This window comes from Nothoprocta perdicaria, unplaced genomic scaffold, assembly GCF_003342845.1.
Source record: "Nothoprocta perdicaria isolate Ctin4 unplaced genomic scaffold, notPer1 scaffold_2, whole genome shotgun sequence".
Classification (NCBI taxonomy): domain Eukaryota; kingdom Metazoa; phylum Chordata; class Aves; order Tinamiformes; family Tinamidae; genus Nothoprocta; species Nothoprocta perdicaria.
Window position 1 is genome coordinate 3,800,360 of NW_020455204.1, and position 20,633 is coordinate 3,820,992.

General features: G+C 35.3%; 1 protein-coding gene across 2 annotated transcripts; it reads left to right on the forward strand.

Moving 5' to 3' along the window:
- Positions 1-255: 255 nt before the first annotated feature.
- On the forward strand, positions 256-18,572 carry TANGO2 (transport and golgi organization 2 homolog). 2 transcript variants are annotated; one of them, XM_026037689.1, is made up of 9 exons: positions 256-347; positions 2,941-3,062; positions 5,646-5,734; positions 7,518-7,637; positions 8,552-8,666; positions 11,958-12,028; positions 14,200-14,353; positions 15,049-15,153; positions 16,790-18,572. In XM_026037689.1, exons 2-9 carry the CDS (start codon positions 3,007-3,009, stop codon positions 16,908-16,910), a joined length of 831 nt encoding a protein of 276 aa, XP_025893474.1. In that variant the 5' UTR covers positions 256-347; positions 2,941-3,006; the 3' UTR covers positions 16,911-18,572. The 2 variants fall into 2 exon arrangements, with proteins under 2 accessions (XP_025893474.1, XP_025893475.1); XM_026037690.1 differs by lacking the exons at positions 15,049-15,153; positions 16,790-18,572 and having other exon boundaries at positions 11,958-12,047; positions 14,200-14,289.
- Positions 18,573-20,633: the final 2,061 nt, after the last annotated feature.

Genomic DNA, 20,633 nt, shown 5'->3' on the forward strand with positions numbered 1-20,633 from the left:
TTCCTGTAGACTGCAGATTTGCAGAAATGGAGAGGATATAAACTCTAAAATTCACATCTGATTAAGTTCAAACATCTTAGAGTATGATAAACTTGGTTTTGGTAAAAATGGAGGTGACAGCAATTGATGTCCTAATGTGTTCTTTGTATGCCTGAAAAATGTGACTAACACAAAACAAGTGCTTTCTTGAAATGCTGTTAGCAGGTTTAGTTTTCCTAARTGTTGAATATGCCTCTTATTAACAGAAAGTTCTTTCCTTGCAGAGCGACTAACTGCATCCTTAGTACGGCTGATGCATCCAGCCTGGAACCTTTTTGCCCTTGAGGAATAAGGGAAGAGAGGGGGTGGTAAGGAAAAAAACTCCATCAATTCACCTTCCACAGAACATTCCCCCATTCCTCTCTGCCTTGGCATTGGAGAAGGGAGGGAGGATATTTCTTTTTGCCCAGAGTTGAGCGGGCTGCTGGACAATGTCATTCATTGACATGCTTCCCCCTCTCAGTTTTATGGTCAGTCAAGGTGCTCTCAAGGACTGAGTGCCAATTTAATTTAGCTATGGAACTGTCTGAGAGGAAGGATTGAGCAATAGCAATCAGTCAGCTAAAATAAATCTTTTTGTTTAGCTTGATATTTATTGCAGTATGTCTGGTGGGTTGAAAGATCTCTTTTCTCCTAACTTGGTCACCAGGCAATAATGATTTAAGCAAAAAGATTCCTTTCCTGAAGAAAATTCTTCTGTTTGTGCAATAAATTCTGTAAACAGTAACTACTTTAAGAAGCTTGCATAACTCAGTGAGGATGGGTGGCTCTTGTTTGCCCCAACCTTAAGCAGAACTTCACAGTCCTGTAAAGTTTATTTGGGAGTTTAATCTCTTAATTGAACATTTTCTGTACTTATTGATGCCACACATTTGTAGAGCTAGCTGCGTAGCTCATCTGTTAAGCTGTTGGAATGGCAAGTGTGTAATAGGGACCTGTCCGGGACTTGATGTAGAATGAATGTAGAAAACTTTGGGTATTTAAGCAGCAAAAGGAATGCCCCTSTGATTCAAGAAACCAAAGTAGGATATTGCCTGCAGGAGGTGTTTTAGATGGCCTCAGAAGCTTAAGTTAAAAAGTGAGTGGAAAGGGTTTTAAAACTATTTCTAATTGTTTTATGCTTCAGTTAAAGCAATGGCACTGTACTTCACAGTGTAAAGTGGTTATTGCTCTAGGAAATATGTGCACAGTACTTTCAGTGGGGACTGTTACATTGACCTAACATTATTTTTAAGAGTTGATGTGAAAGGAGGGAACAGATGGATGCTTATTCTTATCCAAGTTTTCTGATGTTTGATTGTGCAAGTCCAATGTGACTGCAGTCTAGTGAGACTCTCCCAAGAGGACTCTCAGAAGTGTGATGATGCCTTAAGATTTTAATGATTTTCCAAAAAAGTTGCTGTCTATGTGTCTTTAAACTTGTGGCTACTAAATCAATTATCTAAGTCAAGCTTGCATTTACAATTTAATATTCATCTCTAAACTGAATATTTTGAGAGTGACTTGACGAAGGAGAAGAATTAATGTGACTTAATTATGTTTTCCAAATGCCTTGTTGTGTCACCTGTTAAATAGAAAACCATTTGGGTARCTCTTGCTGTGCTCATCTGCTAGACTTTTAAGTCATATCTTGAGAAGGGGATTCTTGTCACAAGAGAGAAATTAAAATACTTGGTTTCATGCACACATACCTGCACGCCCACATGCACATGCCTGTCAAGGCAAAAGAAAATTGCTGCAAGTATCAGGAGTGTTGTGTCTCTTCTGAATTATTTTGTTGGCTGGGGTGGAGGATTCTCTGCAGAATATTAGTGACTGGAAGACAATCTGTGCTGTGGCAGCAAGCTAGCTGTAGTGCTGAACTGTGACTTAACAAGAGCCAGGAGCTACTGGCAGGCTGCTAATTAGAAATCTGTGTAAATGCTCTACTTGTAGCTCTGCTTCTGGTATTGCGACATGTAGCCAAGTTCCTGCTGTCTCTTAAAGATTAAAAAAAGTCTGACTTTCAATCACAGATATGTAAACGTTCTCTTTTGTACAAAATTTGCTTTTGTTACTGGGTTGCTCAGGTGGTCTTAAAGTTGTGGCACTCGTTTTTGTCATTCACCAACCTTCTTCTTCGCCCTTGAAAACAGTTGCATAGGACTAGCTTTTTGTAGCAGTGGAACCTGCTTATTCATGGTTGACTGAAAACATTTTTGTAAATGCTTCAGCAGGGACAAAAAGTGAAAATCAGGCTGCAGCTTTCATTAGGACAGCACAGAAAAAAAAAAAAAAAGAGAGCCTTAATGTGATTTTTAAACTAGGAAGAACATCTGCCATATCTTAATGTGGCCAGAATTTTAAACAGTGTACTGCAAATGCTGGAGACTGATCATTGAGATATATACTCTGGTTTCTCTTATTTTTATTTGTACCTGATATTTTTGCTTGCAGTAAGCAGTTACACTTTTTCCCTTGATCCTAGTAGTAACTTAATCCAGAATACTTTTATATATAGGCTTAGAGTTGTCTTCCATTACACTTTTGCTCTTACACATATTCCTTAGCTTCTGTGACAGTTTGAAGACTTTTTTTACCAAAAAAAAGTTTTATCTTATTTAAGGCTGGAAAAAAATGTAGTTGTACCATCTTGTTAGCAAAGTAGAATATAAAGTCTTTTGTGTATGYTTGTGCTCTCATCTTTCTCCTTGTCTTGTTTCTCTTTTAAAATCCTGAATTATTCAAGCATCATGCTTAGCAGTAAGATTTTTGTATAGAAAGCCTTTAACTGAAGCAAATGTATTTAAGTCTATTTTTAAATGTTGAGAGCTCTTAATGAGAACATTTTAATCTCTAAGYTTCAGTATAGAAGTGCTTTTTTATACTTCATAGTATAATATGTAATCTTTATCTTCTCAGGCCATTACAGAATGACCTTGCACTGAGTCTTTCTGGAAGAAGCAAGAACTAACCAGCAGTCCCTCAATGTGCATCATTCTGTTCAAATTTGACCCTCGACCAGCTTCCAAAAATGCCTACAGGTAAAGATGCTTCTAGTTAACAGATGTATTTCCATAACCTTTCTTATACAATTTCATTTYAGCTGTAGTCAGTGATAATTGAAACTCAAATGTCAGTTTCAGATGCCTTTAGGTAAGTTTGTATTGATTCTGAACAGTCTATTTCACAGGCAAACTTCCTATGGAAAAAAGAACCTTAGAACTTTATATCCAAAGTATGTATCTAAACATATACAGTATGTAATAAAGACACCACTCCAGACTTCTAAAAAGACTTTACTGTTCATTACTTCTTGTGTTTATGTATGTTGTTGGTATTGACTATGTCTTGAGACGCATAAATATCAGTATTTGTCCAGTAACTTTCCTCTGCCTTCTGTTAAGCAGTAACTTGTTCCAGACCTCTGAGATAAATATYTCAAATCAGCCATTCTTTCAGACTAGTGACCTTGTTTCCCTAGTTAAAAGCATGYCTAAATGATCCTTAAAAGTTGAAAGACCAACTGAGTATCTTAGGCCACATTCTTATAGACAATATACATTCTCAAGCAATAAACATGCTCCTCATGATGCTCAGGAAATTTTTGCATCCTGGTAGATTATCTGCAGCAGTACGTGTGCCAGTTAGAGCACTGTATCAATAACATTTATTGTTATTAAATCAACCTTTATTAATCAAAAATTAATCAAATGAATCAAAATGAATTGTATTACCCAAAAACCTTACAGTTAATCTTTGTAGTACATAATGAATCTGCGTCCTTGCCCCTTGCTTTGGACCTTTCTTCATCCCGAGTCTTCTCTCTGCAGGTATATTCATAGAAAAGTTTAGTGCATTGTACCAAATGCTTTACTACAGTCCATTACTGTCAAAAGTAATGTACTACCTGTACATCTCTTTCCTAACTCTACTGTCTTATGAATAAATACAGCTTGCAAACTTCAAAGCTGTAATCACATAACATTTTTATGGAAGTGAATTTTATTGCAGGAAACTAGTAGAATAACTTCTCCTGTTCTAATCCCTTTGCCTCAACATTAAGATAAATCTTAGTACGTAAATCCTAATAAAGCTAAGTATCTAAGCTATGAAAAAGGTCTTTTGCAATTTCTCATTTAATATTGTTCTTTTTCCCCCTCAGTATGATTGTTTCATAAAAGACAATTAAGATGTTTTAATTGTAGCAATCTTTTTTTACAAGACTTTAAARTGTATAGTGAATTTGGGGTAGGGAAGGTTCTATCAGGAATGGCTTCATTTAATATTTAGTATTTGGAGTTTATATAAAGAAATGGTGGTTTCATGTCTAGCATTTTTGAAAGCAAAATTCAGTTAGAACTTCAGGAAGAGAACTGACCTGTTTCAGCCAAATTATTTTTGAAAGGTATGGATGTTTACATAATATGCAAATGGAAGATACTACTTGTACATGGAGGACTATTTGAACAAGGCAAAAGAAATTCAGCAAACTAGTTGAGTGTGTAATTTAAGACTAGAAAAATCAAAGCTGAATCTAAAAAAGGAAAAATATAGTTTTTCTCATTGGAAAGAGGAAAATGTACATAATCTGTATGTACTCTGTACATTCAGCAGATACTGTTTTCATTGGGTACRGTGCTAAGCATTTTCCCCTACAGTAAGGATATCACTGAAATGTTAGCATTCTTTGTTCTCCAGAGGTGGTATTTTTTAAAAGAAACTGGTAATKAACGATCGTGACTTAAAGTATTGCATTAATGAAGAGAAGAGTTTTCAGGAAAGGTCCAGAAACTTATTAGAAAGTGTCAGTACATTTGAATGCTAAGTAATGAGATTTCACAGGAACTGATTCCCTTGTGTTGTGTGATTGAAAAATTAGAATGAAAAGTGTATGGCCTAGTTTCCTTTTTACAGCAGTGCATTTGGTGTGTAATGAACATGCAGCTGGTAGGAAGAACTGATAGTGAAGACAATGTGAAGACACATAGTGAAGTGAAGACAGTTGGAGGAAACTGATCATGGAAACCTGTAGGTTTCTGTAAGACACAAAACTTAATTAAAATTAAATAATAATATGGTTGGATAGAACGGGGCGCATTCACAATCTAGCAACAAAAAGAAAAATGAGTCACTTGATGGGTACTGATGTGCAGGAAGCTCTGTTGGACTGATCTTTAACCACAGCGTGGTATAGTGGGATTGTATGAAAATGTGTCTGCGGACTCTGAATGACTCATGACAGAAATCTTGAAATTCATTAAGTTCATAGYTAGATCTTCTCCTTGGTCAGTGTCATTACAAGAAAAAAGTTACAGGCCTGTGGAAGCTGAGTTAAGAACATACACTATAATATATGATCAGGAAGTAAATGAATAAAGAATAAAGATTGATTCTAAAGTGTCCATTATCCATTTATATATATATATATAAAATGTAGTTAATTCATTTTTACCTGTATTTTACAGGTAACCTTAAATTATTCTTTTTGATTAAACTGGTGCTATACAGTGATACTCATTCTTCAAATGAAGTAATGCTGTTTGAAGAGTTGGTTTCTGTTCCTGCCTCAACTGTGGAATATCTATTTTTATGTAATAGTATCTTTCTGCTCCTGTGTTTTGCAGGCTTATTCTAGCAGCTAATAGAGATGAATTTTACCATAGACCATCCAAGTCAGCAGATTTTTGGGACAGCAGCAATGAAATCCTTAGTGGTATGTAACTATTTTGTAACTTTTTTCGGCTTGTTTTTAATATAATTTATAAAGGAATCAGTAGATATGCAAAAATGTAAGTGTAAAAAATATTCCTCATACTTCTGGGGAAAATATTTAATGAAATTTGACATGAATTGTATTGCTGTTGTGTTATTTTTGTTTTAAGATCTAGGGAAAAAAAAATCCTTGAAGCTATTTGGTAACATTGTGGCATCGTTAGTTTGTTCTGGGGAGGTAGGTACCAAGGGACTTGAATGTTTTCAGTATTGTGTTTTTTAATTAACTTCAATCCAAGCAGTGCARTGGAAATGTACTAAATCACAGCTAGCTGCTTCATCTTTTTTAGATGCAGTAAAACACTTATTAGAATTAYTGTACATGCTCATTGTGTTTAGTCAGTTAAAACTGTTAAGCTGAGCTTCATGAAACTTTTTCTCTTTTTTTTGTTTTAATTAGTAATTCATAGACTACAGAGTAGCTTTAGTTATTGATCTACTAGWAAACCAACTGTTTCTTCCTCTTTAGGAGAGAATCTGTCTTTATATGTTCACTTAAGTATAACTAATATTTCTTCATTTTCTCAGAGACAAAATTGAAGCACTAGAAGACAAAGCATTGTTTTAAATACCAGATTCTGCCTTTGCGTAGACTGTGTTACTGTCACTGGCAGAGAGGACAGTGAGGATAAATTATTCCCACTGCCCTGCAGCTTCCTTGTTTCTGAAATTTGGGCTGATGTTTCAGATTTCTGGCCATCTAGACACTGTTTACCCTGTTACGTAGTGAGTTTAAAGCAAAACAAACAAGACTTATTGCTATCCTGAAATCTGAAAAGCTTTAAGCTTTAGCATCAGTTTTGGGTATGTGTAGGGTAAGAAACTGGTGTTTTCTATGTTCAGGGGTCTATCTGAAAGTACCTTTTTACTGGTCCCTCTTGATGATGTTTTCAAACAAATCAGAAAAGTCAAATTTATTCTTTGATTTAACATTGAAAAATATTTTTTCTTACAACAAATTTCAAAGCAGGAATTTTTGTTAGTTATTGGACACTGGCCAGTGTAGCTGTATATATTCTGTGTACTCCACGGTTAAGGTGAACACTGGTGCTGAAGTGTTTTTTTTAAAGATCTCATATGACCAAACTTGATATTGGGGTTTTGGATCCTGAGGAAAGTGTCTGAATAGGGGTCCAAAAATGTTGGCTTAGTCCTTTAATGAAATCTATCTTCTGACATTCTGATTCAGAATTAAAAGTTTTGCAGCAATATGCATATTTGTAGAGAAACATATCCCTTTTTCCATTAAATATCTGGTGTTTAACATGAGCTTATTGCAAATATGTTTTTAAAAAAACTTATGCTGTGATAGTGCTTTTTGACTTAGTAACGCAAACTATTTTCTAAGCCAAAGGTTTTTATTAGTTACCTAATTAACTGKTACTTTAATATTTCTGGAAAAAATTAAATAGAATAATTTAAAGTCAATCTTCTCAGGTATTTGCCCTTGAATTAATGTATTTTCTGAGTCTACCTAAAGATTATGGCTATGTTAGCATATTGGCACATCTCATTTTTAAATTTAATCTGCTTGTTCTTTCTCATTTTTTTCCTGTGTCTTTGAAAGTATTAGCTAGTGCAGAATTGTGTTGGGTTGTTTGCCTCCTTTACATTCCTGTACCTATTGATTTCATTCAGCTCTATTAAGACTTAAGACTTCATTAAGAAAGTAAACTTAAGGTTTTTGAAAAATGAGTGAAATATTTTAACTTTTGGTCTTCTAGGTCTGGATATGGAGGAAGGAAAAGAAGGTGGGACATGGCTAGGAATCAGTAAGAAAGGCAAGATGGCAGCCCTGACAAACTATATGCAGCCAAAGATTGACAAAAATGCAAAAGGAAGAGGTATGAAATATTAGAAAAAGGAAAAAGGATATAGACAAGTCTTGGTGTCCCAGTAAAATAAAATGATTGCAATATTAATATAAAATTTAAACCATTTTATTAGACAACAATGATGTTAACTGATTGGGCTATGTACCTGTGTGAGAAGCCTTACTTGGGTAAGGACATTTCAATCAAACAGGCAAAAATAAAATGAATTGAAGTGGTTATATCCAGACAAGAAATGGAACATCAGTTTTTTCTTAATGTTGATTATAATTAACGCTGAAAAAATGGACAAGGATTGAGTTAGATTTTCTTCACTTTTTATATTTCACTAGATTTTTTTTAAAAGTGTGTATGTTCTTGTTCAAAAAAAGATGATGTTGCAATTTAGGCTGTGCTGAAGATTAGGCTAAAGGATCCTAATAGTTTGTTCTCACAGTGATGAATCAGTGGTGAAACTGAAGAAACACTTCTGAAAGAGCACATCTGTTTTTAAAATAAAAAGGGGTCTGTCTATAGCTGTGTGGGACTGCAGTGGAAATATATTGCAGGGGTAAAATGTGATGTTACATGGAAACAAATGGACTATGACACCTGTATCATTGTAGGGTTATATATAAGGGAACAAGCAAGACAGGAGCAAGTTTAGCAAGGTGGGAGGAAAGGAAGAGTACATCAAGTAAAGTGGAGTTGATAAATGTGACTGCTGTACAACTGAGCTCTTGAGTTCTTTCTCAAAATAAAAATCAAGTTTTTAAGCCTTATACCTTAAACCTTAAGCCTTATACCTTAAAACTTAAGATTTTAAAGGTTCTTTTCCAYTTACAATAATGGCATTGGTAGCAGGAAACGTTTGTATCACTACTTCACCAACCCTGCCAGAATAGTGAGTTCATGTGTCCAAGTTGCTCTATGTACTTCTTTCTTAGGTGCTCTTGTAGCAAACTTCTTGACTTCAGATCTGGACAGCTATTCTTACTTGAAGAACGTTTCAGTAGAAGGACATCTTTACAATGGATTTAACTTATTAGCAGCTGACTTGAAGTAAGTCTACAAAACATCATAGTTTAAATACTAAAAGAAGAAAGGTAACAGCAGTGAAGTACATTATATATAGGTGTTAGCACAGAAGTTAAGCAATGTACCAGCCTGTCACAAACTAAAGCTAGGGCTTATCTTTTTTTGCTATTGGCATATAAGGGCCTACTGTTATTCTAGTCTTAAGATTGTTTTTCTTCTTAAGGTTATCTAATTCTAATCACTGCTTCCTGCAAAACTATGCAGCTTCTCTAATAGGCCATAATCACTCTTTTTGTCTTTCCCTGAAGACTATCTTTGTTTTGAAGATGACAAAACCTTGGCTACATATCTTTCTCAAATATGGATGCATCTGCACATCTGTATAATTATAAACCTCTTTATCCTCATTTTATGAGTATTTTTCAGCTGTCAGATTTTTTACTGAATATTTAGCTTAATTTAATGTCTACTGTAGGTAGACAAGCTGTTCTTGATCATATAGTTCATCCACACAGAATTTATCAGCAGTTAAGGTAGTGCAACCTCAAAATTTGGCTGACAAGCTGTGACTTATGAGAAGGATCAATATTAGCAGGAAAAGAAAATGAAAGAGAATCAGTAAGGTGATCCCTTAAGTGTGGAAGTGGAAACTTGATTTAAGTTGAGCTTTAAAAAAAGTCTGCTGGATCTTATTGTCATCACTTCATTCCTTTATCACTTTTCCAGCAAAATTGATACCTTTGTGTATCAGGAGGGGATTTGATGCTATTGCTGGGATCTAGTTTGTAGTGACTCTTCATGTTAGCTCTGCCTTGGAGTTCAGTACTGAGAAGCTGTGAATGGTAGGAAAAAAACAGGCAGAGCTAAATAGTAATGGGAGGAGGAACAGACTGGTGCATTGAACTCAATTTTGGAAGTACACCCACTTTCAAACTCCCTTGGAAGGTTTCAGTCTCTCTGACAAAAATTTCCCTTATCAGACCACAACAGCTTTCTAATGGAAATATGTGTAATAGAAAAAGCACATCTGGGGGCATGTGGAATGTAGAAGCAGTGAGATACAGATGTCCCAAATTAGCGACCCCAGGGTGTGTATGTATTCCCATTCTTTTCATTAACTTCAAGGGATCTGATTACTGATTTTCTCAGTTACAAGAGCCTGAAACAGATGGTAGATGATATTTTCACATAAAAAGCTATTGAAAAGGAAGTCAGTAGTGACTACTTATTCAGCATGAGATTGCTTCTTAGACAAGTCTTACCTTATAGCTGTGTTCAAGGGCTTGCTTGGGCAGCTTCCTCATCCTCCTCAGACTCTGCCTTTTGACTCCTCTGTGATGAGAACTGCTCTGGGGTTTTCTCTTGGTAGCCCTTCTCCAACAGTTACAGGTTTGGAAACTGGGAGCGGGTATTCAATGCACTGTTAAAGCAGTCTTTGGGATTGCTGTTGTCCTAAATGAAAGCACAATTAATTACCTTAATGAATTTGYTTTACTTGTTTAATACATAACATGTTTACAGTGTGCTTATTGTTACTAATGTGTKTTTTAAAGATCTTCAGGGAACTTCTAAATGATCCAAGTGATTTTTGGCAATTTTGAACACTAATTCTTACTGGTCTTGTGTTATACTGCTCTCTAGCAAATGCTTCAGAAACAGTGCATCACAGAAAAACTTTGTTTTCTGTTAGTAAACAAATTGTACACCATTTTTCTGTTTAATTTTGATTTCAGAACTTTATACCTGAAACTTCCTCAAGAAATGGAAGGGAATTTCATTGCTCATAATCTTGTTTTCCCATCTCTAGTCAACAGTATGTTCTCATATTCATTGGAAAAAATACCATGCTTTGTCTTACAGTGTATTTAAGAGTAACTTAAGGAGGAGAGGAAGGTTTTCTCATCTTTGTATTCTGTTCTTGGCTTTTTCTGTCTTATGAGTGAATTAGAATTTCCCCTTTTTTGACTGGCTTGAGGAAGAAGCTGCAAAATGTTTTTCAGAATGCTTCTTTGAGAAGAATATAATCAGCTAAATAAAGAACTGTTTGCTTGTAATTAATGTTCAGATGCTAACTGAGGTAGCAGATGTTAACTTAAGCACAGCAATTTAACTTCCAGCAYATGATTAATGAGATTGCTTTCTACATAGACTCATGTGCATCAAATCAGATAAGTCTTTATCCCCTAGGAAAAGGAACTGAAAATGGTTTCTCTATTGTTCAGTGTTGCTCAATGTAAATTCAGTCTTAACTGTGAGCTTGCAGTGTTTTCTTTTTATCCAAAGACCATCTACTGTCGCAGGAACTGCAGGTTGAGACTTGCATGGACAGTAAATTAAAAGCTGGACTAAAGTCCAAGTGTTGGGTGACTAAAATGCTTTTTTTCCCCACTGTAAATAAGTATGTCACTAGAGTGAAATCAAGAATTATGTGATCTYACGGCTGTGTCCTAGCAAATGAAGTGATAGCAGTTTGAGGACTCACTACTGTATGTTAGCAGGATTGGATGTTAAGAGTGAGCCATCTAATGGCAATTCATGATTTCTGTTTCTTTCCCAAAAGACACCAAATTTTAGACTTGATTTTCTTTTCAATTGACTGTCTGCTATGTTGCCGACGTCTGTGAGGCTGTTTTAAAAACCCTCTTTTGGTTGGGGGAAACCTACATGCAATGCAGATATGCTGATTCCATCTCTTGCAGGCAACAGTTATTTGCTGTTTTGGAAGCTGTCCTTGAATTCCTGTCTGGAACTATCTCTCAAATCCCTTCTGCTCAAGTGTGAATGCAGGAGAAAGCTACAGACAACTGCAGTTAGCTTAAAGATTCAATTACATTGTATTAGTTAATAGAAAACAGTCTAAAGATACGTGACTGTCATAATGACATCCATTCCATGTCCCACTACACTTCAGTAAGTGGACCTAAAATTTACTTCTGTCAAATGAAACAGCTACAGTGGCCAAAAAGGGATTTAAAATAGATAATGGAAAATGTTACTTGCGTGAATTATTCTCTTTATGTTGAGAGGGAAAGAGTGCTTCTCTGCTCATTTAAAGCATACAGGTTTTTCCCTGAGCTGGGTTGCTTTCCATGGAGTAGTTCGGGATTTTTAGTGCTGTATTAAAATCATACATGCCATTTGATAGTGGTACAGCTACTATTGTATTTTGAGAGGACAGCAATGCAACTCATCAATCTCTAGACTGCGGAATCCTGTAGCAATAGTTGGGCAACCATCCTGATGTGTTTAAAGACTGCATGAAGTTAGAATTACAGAAGCTGATGTTTTCAAGGAGACCTTATTTATGTTTTTCAGTACTACCAAAGGAGATGTAATTTGCTACTATGGAAACAGAGGAGAACCAGAGCCTGTTTTCTTAAAGCCTGGTAGGATGATTTCAGAAAGGTCTGAATATTGCTTTACAATGTTGCTTCAAAGGAGTTGGAATGTAGCTGTATTTTTCTAGTGTTTTAGTTTAAATGTGTATTGTCTTCCCTACTTTTCCATTGCATTCTTAAAAAGTAAGCATAATGTCCTTAAATTCCTTTAAGAACTTACTGTTTTCCCTAAAGAATAACTAATTGGTAAAAAGCTTCTATAAACAAGYTCTATATTGCTGTACCTATATGATAGTGGGATGTTACCTAAGGAAAATGACTGCCTTGAAGAGTGTGACTTGCAAATATTTGTAGGCTGGACAGAGCTCTCCTTTCCCTGCAATGTTAGAGACATTGAGACTATGCTTCCATAAAGGCAGTTGGTTTTAAAAGACAGGGAAAACCCTCTTTAATTTGTTTTCAGGCAGATTGAATTAAAATACGTAAAATATAGCTCTTTGCTGTCTGATTCCACAAAGCAGTACTCCAGAAATTGTTACTGAAAAGTCCTTTTAAATGGACAGGGATGCACAGGACGCTGAGCAGCACAGGTGCTTGACAACAGTTGCTACAAAGAATATGTTGATGGTGATGGCTTATTTTGTTTGCTTCTGTTAACTGTCAAAATGTTATTGCCAATAGACAAATAGTTACGGGAGCAATTATAGCCTAAACCCCTAGAAACCATTGTTAGATTTTGTATAACAGCAAACACAAAACAGATTTTGATCCAGACATTTAGGACAAGCTTTGGCCACTTGTCTATCTGTTTTTCTTTCRTACCAAATGGAGCTGGATGGTGGTTCTGCAGAAGTCTGGCATGCTTTTCTTGGGGAACACAGATGCAGATTAACAGAGATGTTAAGGATCAGGGTTTAGAAAAACTAGTGCAGTGTCTCCTTCATTGCTTCTGGCCATAGCTGTCAAGCTACTGTCCAGAAGAGCACTGTGTTTAATAGCAGTTTTAAAGCCTCTGCACAAACGTGGCAGCGTGTTTTTAGTGTTGTCTTGGAGCATGAAGTCCCTGTGTGTTGTGCAGGTAGAAAAATAGTACTACTTTAATGGTGTAATGAGAAAATGGGCATCACAAAAGACTGCAAAAGCTGAAAATTTTGTGCTTTTTTGTAATGTTCAAAACAGATTAAAAGTAAATTACTGCAAATATGGATTAGAATAAAACTGCTGAATATTAGCACAGAGGAATACTTAAGCACAGCCTAATGTTTGATACAGGTCGCAGGTCTAGGATTAGGCCATGTGTTTTATAGTGTATCTACTGATAAAAAGATGAGCTGGGGAACAATTTGGGTTGCATTAAAAGGTATGAAATATATCCATAAAACTGAGTCACCAGAACATCCTTTCTAAATTGATTTTATCCTTCTGAAAATTATTCAGAATGAATGCAGCTGGAAGTGGTCCTTGGGGGACTGGTTTGTAAACACTTTACTATTGCTTTTAAATCTAAAATTTACCATATAATTGTCTTATTAGAGACTGCTGTTATTCTGGTACATGTAAAGCTTGAAAGATCAGGTTACTTTGTGGAAATAAAACCAATSTTGTCATGATTATAAAAGTTATTTTCTGTTTAGGTTATGTAATGCCCTAATGTTTCTATTGATGATGTGCTGTGGAATAAAACCTACTGGCATTACTTCACCAGATTGCACATGTGTGCATTACAGTGGTTTTAAACTCTAGGATTCAGACAATTTTAGTAACCTTAGAGCAAAAATGCTGTGAAGTTGGGGATTGGGATGTTTTTCCCCCATCATAAAACTGTTGAGAGTGATAGTCCAATACTGTTGAGAAGTTAGGCTATTTCATAAGCCTAAGTTCATTAAGTTATCAAGTTATTTCATTAAGTTATTAGGTAAGGAGGCTCTTAAACTAAACGAGATGGGGACTCTACTTATCACTTAGTATTTGATACGTAGTTTAATGACCTCTTACAATTAAGGCAAAATGAAGTTTGGCAATGGGGTGAATAGGCAAATTATCGTGAGGTTCATGATAAACTTACAGCATTTATTTCTCTTCCTGAATCTGTGTAGGATAAGATAATTATGATTTTTTTTGCATAGTATGCATGTGAACTTGTGCAGAGATATGCTTATTGAATAGTATGGTTACATATTTTAACCTGCCTCACAGATCAGCTTTTTTCCCCTTTATAGGAACATATGGATTGAGTAATTCTTTGTTGGATACACCATGGAAGAAACTTCAGTATGGGAAGCAGCTTTTCACAGAAGTGATCAAGAGAAGTCAAGACCTTACTAAAGAAGACTTGGTGCAGGAGCTCCTTACAGTGATGAATAATCAAGAGCCGTAAGAACACATTATCAAGAATTTACCTAAAATGCAATGTGACCAGTTAATCTTCACTTTTTAAGTAGAAAACTTGACCATATTTTGGTGATCTGACTGAAATGTTAGGAGTTTAACACTGCTGCAGTAACCCCCGTGACCTTAGCATTTCCTCTGTGGGGTGCTGATACTGACTTAATTACAGCAAATGAAGTTTGATATACTTCAGTATATGGTAGGTCCTGTTTCTAAGTATCTTCCAAGCTTTGATAGAAATACTTGTCAAGAAATGTTAAGGGCCGTCCTAGATATCTTCCAGGTATTCCAAATAAGCTTGCAGGAAGAAGAGATCTTTGTTCAACACAAAAGAAAAAACTGGGGTATAACTAGAAGAATGTTTGCTTATACAGTGTGCCTGAAATAACTCGATCGTGAAAGTTTTATGCAAGACCTTAGGGGAAGTAGAATACAGAAAGGAAGAAATAACAATGAAGGTGAAAAGAACTGCCAAGATATGAACAATATCTTACAGTGAGACAGAAGTTCAAGACCTTGAAAGATTCTCTGTGGAAAAGAACTGACAAGTCATTTTAGCTTGGGTCTTCATACTGCAGTCTCAAAACTCACACTCCTGTTAGGATTGTTAGTTACTATTCACTTAACTAGCAGCTTATTGCAAGAGGGGGTTATGTTTGTTAAATATATTTTTTATACAGTCAATTACCAGATCCAGCAATTGAAGACCAAGGGATGGATTACATACGTCCTTTATTAAACAAATATGCAGCTGTGTGTGTTCGATGCCCTGGATATGGAACAAGGTAAAACTTCATAGTCAGAAATGGTTGTGTACTGGATCAAAGCACATCTCCCATTATTGCTGTGATTTTTGACTCTCTAGTGTCTGCTTTCAGTTCATTAATCAAGCATAATTTAGTAAAGTGTTTCCTTATACTGTGGTGCCTTAAATAACTTGGCACTAGCTGCATTATGGTTTATTTGGGAGCTGTAGGCAGCTCTAATTTGTCTAGGACAAGATAATATAAGTTTGAATTACAAAGGATTTTTACTGTTCCATTTCTGGTTTATTTTTTGAAGTTACTATTCTTGTTTACTCACGTTCATTTCTCTTCAAGCCGTACAGAAATTCCCTCAGCCATATTGCCCTTCCTTATTTCTTTCACTTTATATTCATGTATTAAACTTATTACTCTTGTTCAAAAAAACATTTTTATTTTCCCCTAACTGGTGCTGCTGTTCTGAGATATTCTCACTTCTTACCCAGATTGTTCTGTCATAACTGTAAGAAGATTATAGTAATAGATACATCTTGCATTTAATCCTGAGTAGGTCAAAATGATAGGTTAAGGAGTTGCTGCTCATAGGGAATTTGTGCTTTAAAGGACTGCCAATGATTTTGTCGGCCAGGGGCTGCATTAGTCAACTGCAGCATTCCTGTTGTATAGATAAAAAGTGGTAAGAAGGAAACTCATTTTGGTATTTCTAAGTTTACATTTTGGCAAAGAAACCACTGCAAAAATGTAGTTTATCTTGATTAAAATATATGCAAAAAAGTTACTTTTGGTATACAGAAGCATTAAAATTGTAAATGAATGTTTCCTTCTTGCTTCATAGGTTGTATGTTTCAAAGGATACAGAGGTATTCTGGAATAACTTGGAAGAAATTCTTGTCTCTTACTAGTGCGTTAATGATATATTTCAAACCTTTCCTGCTGTTTATAACTATACACTTACATTCTTAGGCTTTCAGTGAATTGAGATTATTCATTAGACCTCACAATATTGTTAGGAAGCTGAGCAGTTTTTGTATGTGAAACTGAAATGACTTGTAGGCTACCAAGTCAGGATGGTAGAAAATTCTTACTTCCTGTCAGCCATCTGTCAGTGCTTTTTCTACATAAACTGCTGTTTTTCCTCTGGTCAATTAAATATAAAATCAGAAACAGTGGTAGATATGCACAAGTAGAATCTGCTTTAATGGAAGTAATTTCCTGTTTACTAATTACATCCTAAAGGACAGAAGTTATTGTTACCACATTGGTGTCCTGTGATAACAATGATGTCTGATGATGGACTTGAGCTTCCAGGAGAAATGAAGCTGGAATTCTGTTGTAAATAGCCATGAGTTTGTACATGCCATCAGGTAAAATGTAAATTCATGCTACATGTGACTTGAATGCCTTTGGCATCCACAAAAATCTTTCTATCATACTTTTTGTAGGCATTCAGTTTTGTATTTGGCTTTAAGTGCAACAGGAAAAGAGCAGTGGAGTGAGAGCAAGACAAAGTGTCCATTTGCAATTGCCTGCATGATTTCTGTCCTGCTTAGCACAGTGATCCAGTCAAGAGAAATGAGTTAATGGCAGGCTGATGTTGCAGGGCTTTAGGAACATGTGTGACAGACACAAGGTTTAACCTTCTACCTTTTTGTTTCAGGACTAACACAGTCATTCTCATTGATTCAGAAGGAGAGGTCACTTTCACCGAGCGCACCATGATCAATGCAGATGTCAACCAGTGGAAAACAAGCACCTATGAGTTCAAGCTACAGATTTAACGTACATTTGAATGGAGTGTAATAAAAGCAATGACAGAACAAGCCATTAAACTCCCACAAATGTTTTCTGCCAGACTCCAGAGCGCAAAAAAGAGCAAGGAAAACAAAAGCTTTATTTAAACTAGTAGCACACCCTATCAGGTTCCCAAATACTGTGGGTAAAACCAAGAAGAAAACTTTTTACACTGCCTACTGACTTCCATAAAATATTTCTGAATGTGCAACTTCTTGATTTAGTTTCCTAGCTCAAAATCATATGTACTAATGAAAAGCATGAGTGTTGATACTTCCGTGTCTAATTTAGTTGCATTCTTGTATGTCATTAATGTTTTCTTACTTCAACTGTAGCTGAAGATATATGTAGCTTCTTGGAGAACTCATGTTAAACTATATTTCAGAATGTATTCTGTCTAAAAATCACTGATCTTGCTTTTGCACATAGGAAATCAGATGGACAATTCTATACAGACATTTCTAATTACTTGGTCTACTGAAACACCCATACGATAAGGTGTCTTGAATCAGTGTTGAGAAGTCGTGGTGGGGAAAAGGGTCAGAAAGGACCATGAGCCAGTGTTTGACCTTGGGGAAGAGAAAGATTCCTTTCTCCTATAAATAGTAAAGCAACATTTTCTTCTAAAATTTGATTTGAAAAGATATGAAATTGAAGTTCTGTCCAGTTTTATTCAGTAGAAACTAAACAATTATAGAAATAGATTGGTTTCTTTTTGAAAGGAATAAAGTGGTCTATATTGCGACATTTTGGGTTTTGGTAGTCTTACTAGCAATATTAACTTTCTTTTTTTCTCCCCCAGCAGGCAAATAATTGGGCTTTTTCCATAAGTGTGTACCTCTCACTTTTTTCTTCATTGGTATAATAAATCAAAATCTGGAGTGACTGCTTTCTTTAGTAAAACAGGCTTGTTGTAAAGTTACATTATTGCTGAAAAAAAGTTGGGATTCAGATGTACTTCCTATGTTCTAACAGCTGTTACAAAACACAGCTGTTTTGTAAATGGATGCTTTTAATAATTATTTAATGCTAGTGGTAGGTAATAGACTGTAGCTAATATCAAGTTATCTTAACCTAAGTTGTTTTGCTACTATTATTCTATTTTGCCTTATTTTTAGTGCAAATTCTTAAAATGATAATAGATTGTGGTTATTTTCTATCCTATTTGCTGAATATATTTTTCTACAGTTCTCTGATTATGAAGTAATGATTATGAAGTAGCATCATATTTGATGCAATGTACAAAGATGTGCAGCTTTTTCTGTACTGAAGTCTCTTCTAGCCTCCTTGCACCTTGCTGTTGTGACACTGATTGCGCTTCCCAGTGAGGTAAGGGAATGCTGTGAAAGGCCATTTCTGGGTTTCTAAGTGCCAGGGGATACCAAAGCACTGTCCATAAATGATTTCTCTTATATATTGAAGTAACTTGTAGGTACCAGAACTACTTCTGTGTCTAGGTGCTGGCAGTTAAGTGCTTCTTTGATTCAAGGTTGTATATTTTTGAGCACCTTGATTCTGAGACTGAATAGAGGGATATGCCTGGTTTAAAACTAGGACACACTCTGAGTGGTAGTAAATAATCTCTTACTGTTAACAGTGTTTGTATGAATAAAAGCTGTTAATGAGTTGCAAAGAAATAGCTATTGCTGTCTTTAATTTGAGTTTGACAAGTGCATACTTGTGCATACATCAGTCAGCTTTAACTTGCTCAGTTTGCATATCAGCTTTTTTGTATCTTAACAAAAAATGCCAGTGTCCATTTTAATAAAACATACTATTTAAGCATATTACCTGAATAAGTAAAATGCTTGTATGTTCTTTCATACTGAAGCTATTTATAAACCTTAGTTTTTTACAGTAGTTCTGCAATAATGAATATTTATCTTTAAAGGCAGTAGAGAAGCAAGTCAGACCTTAAATGTGAAAACGTCTTATTCTAGTGTTATTACTCAGTACTTAAATCAAAATTCTAAATCAAAGATTTGCTCTTCCTTCCCCGAGTAAACAAAAAACCCTGAGGTACCCAACCTCTGAAGTTCTCATGTCAGAGTATAGAAAATACTATTTACAGAACCACTGAATGGTTGAGGTTGGAAGGGACCTCTAAAGATCATTTAGTAGAATCCCCGTGCTCAAGCAGGAACACTTGGAATATGTTGTGCAGGGTCACATCCAGACAGGTTTGAGTATCTCCAAAGAAAGAAACTCAAATATAGACTTACTATATTAAGTATCGCTTAAGTGCACTAATTCTTTTGAAGCTTGYGTGTTTTGCTGTTGGCTTCAGTAGGAACAGAATGAGGGCTGCAGTGTAGGTATTGCAAGTTGTTACCTTTTCTCTTAGAAATGATCAAGTATAAAATAGTGCATAAATTCTGCTGTTATAGTTGCCATGGATCCACTGGAGAAAAGACAATTGTAGCAAACATTAAGGAAAGCATTCTATTTTTATAGACATTTTTAAAAATAAAAGGGAATTTTAAACATCAACGTTAAAAACTATGAAGGAAATTATGACATTCTAGTAAGTTTCTTCATGTAGAAGATGCTTTCAAAATTCTAAACTTGCAAGGACTTTTCTCCTGACTGACTCTTTTTCTCTTTAAAAAGATATTGGTAGGAGTTCTAAAATATTTGTAACCATTCAACTCCCTCTTTTGTTTGAAGTTTTCATAATTGTTATTTACATGTATGTTCAATGCTAGCATCAGAATAAAGTCATTCTGAACAGTTTTTGTCACAGCAATTAATTGTGAATTTGTGTAGATGTGAATGTGTATGTCTGTACTTTGGGCAGTAAGATGAGGTAAAAGCCTCCTGATCATGAAAGACTAGACATGAAGGATCTTTACAATGACTTCGGTTGTTGGTATTTAGCTACTTGATTTTATTATTAAAAGTTGCAYGTACTGAGTGGAATATTGAGACTAAATGCTAAAAGGACTTTGAATATTGTTTTCATGTTATCATAAGGAAATAAATATATTCAAATTGAATGCTTGAAATACAAAGCAATAAGACAATGGTTTGAATAATATGCATTTATGGATTAAACTTATTTTTATGGAACACTAACTAATAGGAATTAGTTCCATATCATTCAGACTCGTGCAACAGGAGGTTACTTCTGTTATGATTGATTTTGTGCGGAGAAGTCTTAAGCTTTTGAGAAGTTAGGAAATGCTCTTGAATTTATGAAAATAGTCTGCATTGTAATCAACTCTAAAAGTAATAGAATTAACTGAGTTATACAACCCATCAGTGTGAGTCATGCTGTGAAATTTAAGTTAAAATGAGCAGAGTGAAGGATGTTGAATATAGCTCCCTGTAACGTGAATATATTAAGCTGCCATCTCTGGAATATTCTGCATCAAGAACTATATTGGAGTGAAAAAGTGGTAGCACATTAAAGTACTCAAATCTACCTATCTTAAAATAAGAGATAGGGACTGAGCACAGCAGTAAAGATTACATATGAGGGGGAAAATGTTTAATGCAGGCTTTGATATTAAGTAGGCTATGTAAGAATTAGAACCTATTTAAGACAGTCTTAGACAATATGGAGTAAAAAACTACAGATGCACATAATTTTTGGTGTCTATGTACTAGAAAGATAAATGGTGCAAAACAAATGCAAATGAAAAACAAATCAGAATTTGGAGAATTAAATGTGGGGGAAAAGGACTTAACTTAGCGAAGAACAAATTAAT